This window comes from Sapajus apella, unplaced genomic scaffold (assembly GCF_009761245.1).
Source record: "Sapajus apella isolate SASKATOON/1434 unplaced genomic scaffold, GSC_monkey_1.0 scaffold2, whole genome shotgun sequence".
Lineage (NCBI taxonomy): Eukaryota > Metazoa > Chordata > Mammalia > Primates > Cebidae > Sapajus > Sapajus apella.
In genome coordinates, this window is record NW_022436942.1 from 75,008,458 (window position 1) to 75,018,801 (window position 10,344).

General features: G+C 48.5%; 1 protein-coding gene across 1 annotated transcript in view; it reads left to right on the forward strand.

Annotated features, from left to right (window-relative positions):
• Positions 1-9,682, forward strand: part of RNFT2 (ring finger protein, transmembrane 2) — a 122,841-nt gene extending 113,159 nt beyond the window's left edge. The window contains exon 11 of the mRNA XM_032240843.1: positions 9,315-9,682. Coding sequence (XP_032096734.1) covers positions 9,315-9,347 — 33 coding nt within the window. The 3' untranslated portion in view covers positions 9,348-9,682. The remainder of the gene's footprint in view (positions 1-9,314) is intronic.
• Positions 9,683-10,344: the final 662 nt, after the last annotated feature.

The following is a 10,344-nucleotide window of genomic DNA, read 5'->3' on the forward strand; positions in this document are numbered from 1 at the left end:
CCTCTCTCCCTCCCTCCCTCCCTCCGTTCCTCTCTCTCTCCCTCCCTCCCTCCATTCCTCTCTCCCTCCCTCCCTTTCTCCCTTCCTTTCCTTTCTTCTCTTTCTTTCTTCCTTTTTCTCTTTTCTCTTTTTCTTCCTTCCTTCTTTCCTTTCTTTCTCTTTCTTTTTCCCTCACTCCCTTCTGTCCCTCTCTTCCTTCCTTCCTTTCCTTTATTTTCTTTCTCTTCTTCCTTTCTCTTTCCTTTTCTCTTTCTTCTTTCTTTCATCCTTCCTTCCTTCCTTTCTTCTTTTCTTTCTTTCTTTTTCCCTCCCTCCCTTCTTCCCTCTCCCTCCCTCCCTTTCTTTCCTTCTTTCCTTCCTTCCTTCCCTCCTTCTCTCTGTCTCTCTTTCTTTCTCTCTCTTTCCAGGCTAGAATGCAGTGGCACAATCTCAAGTCACTACAACCTCTGCCTCCTAGATTCACGCAATTCTCCTGCCTCAGCCTCCCAAGTAGCAGGGATTACAGGCGCCCACCACCACACTTGGCTAATTTTTGCACTTTTTAGTAGAGAGGAGGGTTCACCATATTGGCCAGGCTGGTCTCCAATTCCTGACCTCAAGTGATCGGCTCACTTCAGGCTCGCTAAGTGCTGAATTACAGGTATGAGCCACCACACCCTGCCTCATTTTTTTTCTTTTCTTTTTTTTTTTGAAACAGGGTCTGGGTCTTCACCCAGGCTGGAGTACACTGGTGCAATCACAGCTCACTGCAACCTTGAGCTCCTGGACTCAAGCGATCCTCCCACTTCAGCCTCCCAAGTAGCTGGGACTACCGGTGCATGCCACCAGGCCTGGCCAATGTTTTTTGTTTTGTTTTTTTTTTTTAAGTAAAGGTGAGATCTTATTATGTTGTCCAGGGTGGTCTCGAACTCCTGGGCTCAAGCGATCCTCCTGCCCTGGCCTCCTGAAGTGTTGTGTGCTGGGATTACAGGTATGAGTCACTGTGCCCAGTCCACTGGTTGATTATTTTAACCTAGTACCTTGTACTTGATGCTACAGGCTGGGGAGGAACCTGGAGATCACTGCCTCCCAGACAGCCCAGGCTGTGGATTAGAATCCCTGTGAACCCTGGGAAGTATTTTCTTTCTTTTTTCTTTTTTTTTTTTTTTTTTTTTTTTTTGGTTATTATTGTGAGACAGTCTTGCTCAATCACCCAGGCTGGAGTGCAGTGGCACGATCTTAGCTCACTGCAACCTCTGCCTCCCCAGTTCAAGTGATTCTCCTGCCTCAGCCTCTCAGTAGCTGGGACAACAGGAGCGGGCCACCACACCTGGTTAATTTTTTTTGTATTTTTAGTAGGGACGGGGTTTTGTCACATTGACCAGTCTGGCCTCAAACTCCTGACCTCAGGCAATCCACCTGCTTCAGCCTCTCAAAGTGCTGGGATTACAGGCGTGAGCCACCACGCCCGGCCCGAAGTATTTTCACACTACAGATGTTGGGCCCCACCATATACCTGTAGTAACGTAATGTCCCAAACACTTGGTGCACGGCAGGCACCGCATCCGGCCCCCTGCTTGGATTACATGCTGTCATCCTCACAACAGCCTTGTGATGACGGAGGTATGTTGGGTCCCCCATTTTACAGATGAGGAAATAGGGGCACACAGCTTGGTGTGATAACTCTCCCAGAATCACCCAGCCAGCACATGTGGGCCGAGTTTCCAACAGAGGCCTGGTACAGCTTCAGAACCCACATTTTAAAAAATTTTTTATTACAGATTCAATCTCCTAGGCTCAAGCGATCCTCCCACCTCAGCCTCCCGAGTAGCTGCAACTCCAGGCACACTCCACTATGCCCAGCAGAGCCTGCAATCTTAACTGCCACACTGATCTGCCCCTCAGACATTCCAGGCAAGGGGTCCAGCAGACAAGGTTTTCTAAAAGCACAGGAGAGATGGGACGTGGTGGCTCATGCCTGTAATCCCAGCACGTCGGGAGGCTGAAGCAGGAGGATCACCTGAGGTCAGGAGTTCAAGACCAGCCTCGCCAACATGGCGAAACCCCCTCTCTACTAAAAAATACAAAAATTAGCCGGGCGTGGTGGTGAGCACCTGTAATCCCAGCTACTCAGGAGGCTGAGGCAGGAAGAAGTGCTTGAAATTGGGAGGCGAATGTTGCAGTGAGCTGAGATTGTGCCACTGCACTCCAGCCTGGGCGACAAAGCGAGACTCCATCTCATAAATAAATAAATTCACATGAGGTGATTTTAATGCTCATCCTGGTTAAGAATGAGTGGTCCAGGCACATAGCAAGCTAGATATGAACTATGTTGAGAGCATTGAATGCTAGATCCTGAAATCTACTTGCGGCTGGGTCCACAGAAAAATGTAACCCTTAAAATTCCCATTTCTGCCAGGCATGGAGCTTCATGCTTGTAATCGCAGAACTTTGGGAGGCCGAGGTGAGTGGATCACTTGAGGTCAGGAGTTCAAGACCAGCCTGGCCAACATGGTGAAACCTTGTCTCTAATAAAAATACAAAAATTTGCTGGGTGTGGTAGTAGGCACCTGTAATCCCAGCCACTCTGGAGGCTGAGGCAGAATTGCTTGAACCCAGAACGTGGAGGTTGCTGTGAGCCGAGATCACACCACTGCACTCCATTCTGGGTGACAGAGTGAGTGAGACTCTGTCTTAAAAAAAAAAAAAAAAAAGAACAGCTTTGGCCCAGATGTGGGTACCACTTGGTGTCCCACCTTTATGTCATTCCTCCTCTTTCTATTCTGTCATCATCCTCACTTAAGTCTCAGGCCTGTCAGCGGCTCCTGGGGACATTGCCATCCCCTCTGGTAGCCTTCAGAGCAAACAGGACAACCCATGTTATGGATGTTTCCACCAACCAGGGTGGTGGCTCAGAGCACCGTCTCCATCTGTGCTTCTGTGATCTCTGTGACAGAGCTACTTTTCCACCTCTGAAATCTGGGATGAGATGGCACAGGTGACCACGCAGAAGCCACTGGAATCTTGCCTGCCCTATTCTCTCCCAACTCTGTTCTCTTATTGTCAACTCAGCACAACAGGCTGGCACCAATGGCATTACAGAGAAAGCAATCTGTGTGGCTAGTGGGCACATGAGCATGCAGGCCCCAGGAGAAACGGAGGAGCTGTGCAGCCACCTCGCTGTCAGCCAGTATTAACATGTCCCCTGCCCCCCTCCCATAGATTCAGGACATTCACTCCTGTGTGCCACCAGGCCAGGACTTTCCCCTTGGCATGGCATCCCTGGCTCTCTCCTGGTACCCAGCAAGACGTCCCTTCCAGGGCAGTGTAGCATCTTTCAAGCTCTGTTACTATGGCGATGGCCATGATGTTACAATCCCACTTGCCTGAATAATCAAGTGGGAAGGGGAAGCGATGGGAAACGGGGCCAGGTGGATGCGGCTGCTCTCTTCTCCCTGCCTTGAGGAAGAACCAAAGGGAAGCAACGGGAACTTCTGCAACTGGCTTTTATCAGAAAGATCATCCCGCCTGCAGATGCTGTCAAAGAAGCACAAGAAATTGGAGCTGGAGAAGGCTGATCAAAGTGCAGGTGTGTAAGGAAATAGAACAGTCCGCTGGGAGTCAGACCTGGAATTCTGATTCCAAACTCTGCATGACTTTGGAAAGCCACTTGGCCTCCCTGTAGCCATATCCAGCATGACGGAACCTAGCGTATTACCTGCTGGAACCAAGGAAACTAACAATCTAGGTTACTAGTGAATACCCCAGTGGTTTCTCCAATTATGCCCATGCCACCAAAACAATAAAATTCTCTAACACTGCAAATAATGAGCCATGGCTCTAACACTGTAAAGAATGCAGCATGTCGGGGACACACAGGGGCAGCTGCAATGGTGTAGTTTAGGATTTTACGAATGCATGCCCTACTCTCTGGGGGAACGTCCCATCTGAGGTTTTCTTCTGGGTGGGGGGATTTAACTTCTGCCTTAGGGAAAACAGTGCCTGGTGAGGAGTCTTCCCAACACAGGCTGCGTGGATTCCCCAATACCAGTGCAAAAGCAGCCAGGAGTCCCCTCTGGAAAAGAACAATGCCACTCGCTTTTACGCATCTTTGTTCTGCAACTCATTTGTTGTAAGTAGGATTAATGGAGTATCAGGTTCACAGTATCCTGCTCTTAATATTTTATGATTCACTGACTCAAGTTCCACGAAGTCCTTAGAAATGGTCCTCTTCATGTACAAGATCTTGAGAATAACGAATGTGAGGGAATAAGAAAGACAAGCTTTGGACTGAGATATGACAGGTGCATCAGTTTCGAAAGAGAAGAATGATGTGCAGTGTTAGGAAGACATCCAGGCTGCTGAGACTCGAGATTAGAAGAAGGAGAGGCCAATAAAGTGGGTCCTGGAATCTTTTAGTACTTTTGCTGTGGGACAAACAGCTGCCTTTGGTGTTTCTAATGTCTCCCGAAGTACCCTTCAGCCAATAAATACCATCTGTTGATGCAGCTTGGGTTTGTGGTCTTGACTCTCCTTTCACCTCTTGAAGCCAAGTGTTTTAGATCAAAGGAGAAGAAGCCCTTCGCGGAGTGGGTGGTTGTCTTTTGCTGGTTTCTCCTAAAGCAGATCCTGTTCAGGTGTATGTGATTTATTACAGAAGTGCTCCCACGAGAAACCAGTAAGGGAATCATGAGTGAAACAGAACAGGAAAGGGAAAGAAGCCAAGGTCCAACGAAGTCCCAGTCTTAGCCAGATCCCCCGGGGAGCTTGGGAGTGTAAGTTGCATCTCAGAGTTTGTCCTGCCCCACAAAATACACACCAGTTAATCCTTGGCGCTGGGTTGATGGAAAGACCTCCCAGGCACTTCAGATTCTCCCCAAGGGAGGCCCCAGTGTCTAAGGGCAAGCCTCAGAAGGTCTCAGATACCAGCAAAGCACACGAAACTGCAAGATACGAACCTGGCAAAGGGATCAGAAAGGGCCTCCAAGGAGCACCTACAGCGTCTACTACAGGGGCTAACTAGAGGTTGTGCGGACCAGGAATGTATAGGCTGATTCAAGAAGGGTTTTCCGGGGCACCATATTATCATAGATAATTAAATGTAGATTAACAGCATAAGGTGACAGTACATGCCTCTCAGGGCAACATTATGACATCAGCCACGAAAACACCGTCAGGCCGAACTTTTGGGTTGCTGTTAAGGCTAAGCACGGTGGCTCACGCCTGTAATCCCAGCATTTTGGAGGGCCAAGGTGGGAGGATCACTTGAGCCCAGGAGGTGGAGGCTGCACTGAGCTGTGATCACACCATTGCATTCCAGATTGAGCGACAGAGCAAGACCCTGTCTCACAAAACAAAAAAAGAAAAGAAAAAGAAACCAATTCAAATATGGCTTAAGTAAAAGAAAGACTTTATTTGGTTTATGAAACTGGGCTTCAGGTACAGCTGGATTCAGAGACTCCCGGTGATGATACAGAATTGTGTCTCTCGGCTGGGCGCAGTGGCTTACTTTGTAATCCCAGCACTTTGGGAGGCTGAGGGAGGTGGATCACTTGAGGTCAAGAGTTGAAGACCAACCTGACCAACATGGAGAAATCCCCTCTCTACTAAACACACACACACACACACACACAAAACCTAGCCAGGCACATGGTGGCCCACACTTGTAATCCCAGCTACTCGGGAGTCTGAAGCACAAAAATCATTGGAACACGGGCGGTAGAGGTTGCGGTGAGCCGAGACCATGCCACCGCACTCCAGCCTGGGTGACAGAGTGAGACCCCATCTCTGAAAAAAAAAAAAAAAATTGTGCCCTCCATCCCTCAATTCTGTTTTCCTCTGAGACAGTTTTTCAGGCAATTGGCCCCATGTGGTGGTAACCGGCAGCCGTTCTGTGCTTATATCTAACAGCTTAACAACCCCAGCAAAGAGAACGTCTGCATCCCGAAAGCTCCACCCAGAGTCCCACCACTCACTCTCATTTGTTTGCCCCCAAACCAATGGCCGGTGAGATATGGAGCACCGGCCAGGCCTGGGTCAGCTGTCGAGCTCTTGAGGTAGTGAGAGGCTGGATTCAGCCCTCTAAATCACAAGGACTGAAAGTGGGGCAGGGCTGGGTGTCCAAAGGAAAAAAGAAGGTTTGGTATCTAAAAAAGGCAACCTTGGCAGGGCCCAGAGGCTCACACCTGTAATCCCAACACTTTGAGAGCCCAAGGCGAGTGGATCACCTAAGGTTAGGAGTTCAAGACCTCCCTGGCCAACATGGTGAAATCCCATCTCTACTAATAATGCAAACACCAGCTGGGCATGATGGCACACGCCTATAATCCCAGCTACTCAGGAGGCTGAGCCAGGAGAATTGCTTGAACCAAAGAGACAGAGGTTCCAGTGAGCCAGTATCGTACCACTGCAATCCAGCCTGAGCAATGAGAGCGAAACTCTGCCTCCAGGGAAAAAAAAAAAATCTGTACTCAACTTCCCATTCTTAGGATGAGACTAGAACCCCGAGTTGTCCACGGTTGGAGACATCGATTTGCAGGTTCATTGGCTTGTCTGCGGCATACCGTGCATAAGTTATGGTTGTGTGCACTGACCTTGAACTGTTGGGTAAGTTTCCCAAAGCTGTTGCCCAACCCCAGGGCACTCTTTAGGCCAGTCCTTCCCTTCGGGGGAGGGGGTGTTCTTAGGAGTTAGAGGAGGGAAGGAAGTGTGTGGCCTTCTGCCTGAAGGAACGTTGGCACATGCAGGAGCCGGGGCAGGGATCCTGTCCTTGTTGTGTGGCCGGGTACTCCCAGAGTCTGTGAGGGCCAGCCTTCCCAAAAGAAATGAAAATGCAAATGTCTTTGGCTAGAAGTGCACAACCAATTTTTTAATAAAGTCATTACAAATATGTACAAAGCGTCTCCAAGGTATGAAATTCCTCTTACAAAAGAGCACGACGACGTCAGAACCAGCAATGTCAGAACCCAGAACGGAACGTCCCCAAGCTTATTGCCTCTCTGGCTAGGCTAGAGGCCCCACCAAGGTTCTCCAGATACCCCTCCAGCCGTCCCTGCCATGTGCACAGGCTCCTTGGCGCTTATAGTGCAAAAGATCTTGGGGAGAAGGAACTCGGGAGTTCAGGTTGGAGAAGAGGGTAGGAAGGAGGTAAGAAAAGCTTCTCATGTCCTAGGAAATAAGTCATACAGGCCCTATTTGCAAATTCCATGCACCTCCCCGGGGCCTTATAGAAACCAGGAGCACAGGGGTAGGGCAGGAGTCCATAAAATCCACAACGAAACCAACCAGCCTGTCCTTGAGTGTCCCCAGAGGTGACACTTTTTCCAGTAGACCTAAGTCAGGCTTCCGGCTGTCAGCAGGGCCAGGTGCTGGTGCTCGCCCTCCATTTAGCAGTGCCGTGGAATGACCTCATGAAGGAATCCAGTGGAGCAGAGCAGTCAGCTCATGAACTTGGGGGTCCCATGGACTCGAGTCCAAATCTTGGCTCAGGTACTTCGCTGGTGGTGTGGCCTTCAGCTAAGCTGCTTAACCTCTCTGAGCCTCAGCTTCCTCCACTGTAAAATGGGAATGGTAACAATACTATATGCTAAAGTGGGCATGAGGCATCGCAGTGGGGAAGACGTGTAAAGCACGTCACCCTGTGCTTGGGAGTGGCGAGCACGCCATGAAAGGTAGCTTTGATTATTGTGTAAAGCAGCAAAGACCAGTCTGTTCATGCTGGAAATGAGATTGCAGGCTTTTTAACTGCCTTTACCAGATAGCAGGGCTCTCAGTAAATACCATGTAACAATCTGCCAGCAAGGCTTGGGGTCACCGTGGTGACCTGACAAATCTGTTAAACATCGTGAACCAGACTGGAAAGGGATATTTCACATCATCTGTTTTCCATGCAGGACTGCCCCTCCACCATCCATAAGTCAAGTCTCTTCTGCAATGGAATTCTACAACCGGCACATTGTAGATGCTCAATAAATAGATGCTAAATGAATGAATGAATGAAAATTTGAAAAATAAATTTACAGCTTAAGCTTTAAAAATGACACTTTGACATCGATTTCCTCCCCTTATGGAACTTCCAATCAGCTCCTATGGGACTAAGCAGAGTGTCTAGCCAGTCCCCCAAACCCTAACCAACTTCTGACCTTCAGAAAAGAAATGGGTATTGACACAGAACAACAAAATCTGTGTTCTGGTCAATGCAACTTGTAATACCAGGTGGGCACTCAAAAAGTCCACAATGGTGAGCCAGTGTCCCTAAAAGATACTTGTGTAGGAGGTGGGTGGGAGAGGACTCCTCTAACGCCCCAGCAAGGGAGAGCGATATTGTATCACTGTCAGAAACATAACAGGAGAACAGGAGATCAGCTACATACATTGTGAAAACCAGTCACAGTTTCATTTTTCTGTGACAGTATTGTTTAAATCATCCTTTCCCCTCACCATCAAAACAGACAAGAATCAAAATAAGAAGTGGAGGCTGAGCACAGTGGCTCACACCTGTAATCCCATCACTTTGGGAGGCCAAGGCAGGTGGATCACTTGAGGCCAGGAGTTCAAAAACCAGCCTGACCAATATGGTGAAACCCCCATCTCTACTAAAAATACAAAAAATTAGCTGGGCATGGTGGCGGGTGCCTGTAATCCCAGCTACTCGGGAGGCTGAGGCAGGAGAATGGCTTGAACCTGGGAGGCAAAGGTAGCAGTGAGCTGAGATCGTGCCACTGCACTCCAGCCTGGGCGACAGAGTGAGACTCTCTCAAAAAAAGGAGAAGAAGAAGAAGAAGTGGAAAAGAAGTCCCCAGTATCCAAATGAAGGCGGTTTAAAAGAAAATTAAAAACAAAACAAGGAAATGGGCTCTAGGAGATGGGCACGGCCTAGGACCATGGACAGCAGCCAGTGGGGTTAGTGGGCTCCCCAGAGAAACTTCCGACTCAAGCTACACCAATAACAAAGAGAATAGGAAACGGACCTCCAAATCTGAAGAGATTGTATCTGTTTGTGGGGGATCGGATGGGGGTGAGAAGCTTCCAAAAAGGACTGGATCTCATTCGGAGTGTTGAAGTCCTGGGGGCTCCAGTCCCTGAGGTTCTCCCCACTCTCTGAGAGCAAGCAGCACCCTCAGAAAGGAAGAGGCAAAAGTCTCTTCATCTCATTATGCAGCAAGCTACCTAAACGATGATCTCAGAGGCCTCCCTCTGCTTGTACGGACACACACACAGACACACACACACACGCACGCACACACGCACACACACTGCTGTCTGCTGAAACCCGATATGAGGTCTTTTTTAAAATTTATTTCAAAGCCTCCCTCCCTTTCTCTCTCTCTTCACAGACGCTCTGCAGTGAAGCTAATCAAAATCAATGACTCCTTGGCAGCCAGAGAAAAGTGGGGGGTTGGGGGAGAGGGAGGGATGTTGCCAGCACTTTGCACACTGTGGAAATATTTTTTAAAAAACAAGAACCACCCCACTATCTCATGCAATCCAAGTAATGCAACAGGAGAGACAGTGGAGACAATATATACATATATATCATGCTTCAATTTCCTAATACAAATGTCCATCAAGAAGTCAAATCTCATATAAAAACAAGCATTAAAAACAACCCCTTGTCAAAAATCGGGGCAGTCGAGAAGTGCACTCCAATGAATGATGTGCAAGAAAAGGCCAGGATTCGATAAATACATGGTCTCTAATAAAACAGGAGAATATCTACAAGGGACTTGGCTGGGAAGCTCTATTAGGAGGTAATGGGTGCCCCAGTTCTCTCAGCAAAGTGGCTTCATTGAAATCAAAATCACCCAAAATGCCAACCATGCGGCGTTTGGATCCTCCAGGGGAAAACATCAAAAGCCAGAAGGCAAGTCAGGGTTGAAAAAGGGATCCTCTCACCTTTCATCTTCTCCTGGGTCTAGGTGGTCAGCATGCCCCCACCACGATGGTGGACGTACACCCTTAAAGGAGCAGAGAACTGTGATTGGATACAACTGTGTAGTGATTGAAGCCCCTCCCCAGAAAATTGGGTGAGCTGGAAAGACCCTAGTCTCTGGCTAAGAAAGTGATGAAAAAGAAGCAGAGACTGTATTATTCTAATGAATTTGCCTTCTCTCAGTTTGTGGCTTGGTGGGAATATTGCCCGCTGCTCTCTGCAGCCCCCACCTAAGCCAGGGTCCCCTACAAACATCAACTGGGGAGGAGGGCATGAGTGATGAGGAGAAACACATTCCCCCCAAAATAAGGGTTCTTTTTTTGCTTTGCTGAGTGCAAAGCTGCGGGGTGGGAACCTTCCCTCACATTCAGTAGCCCTAGGGTTGCATTTTTTTTTAAAGGGCTATTTAGGAAAACATAAGGAATGGATTTTAA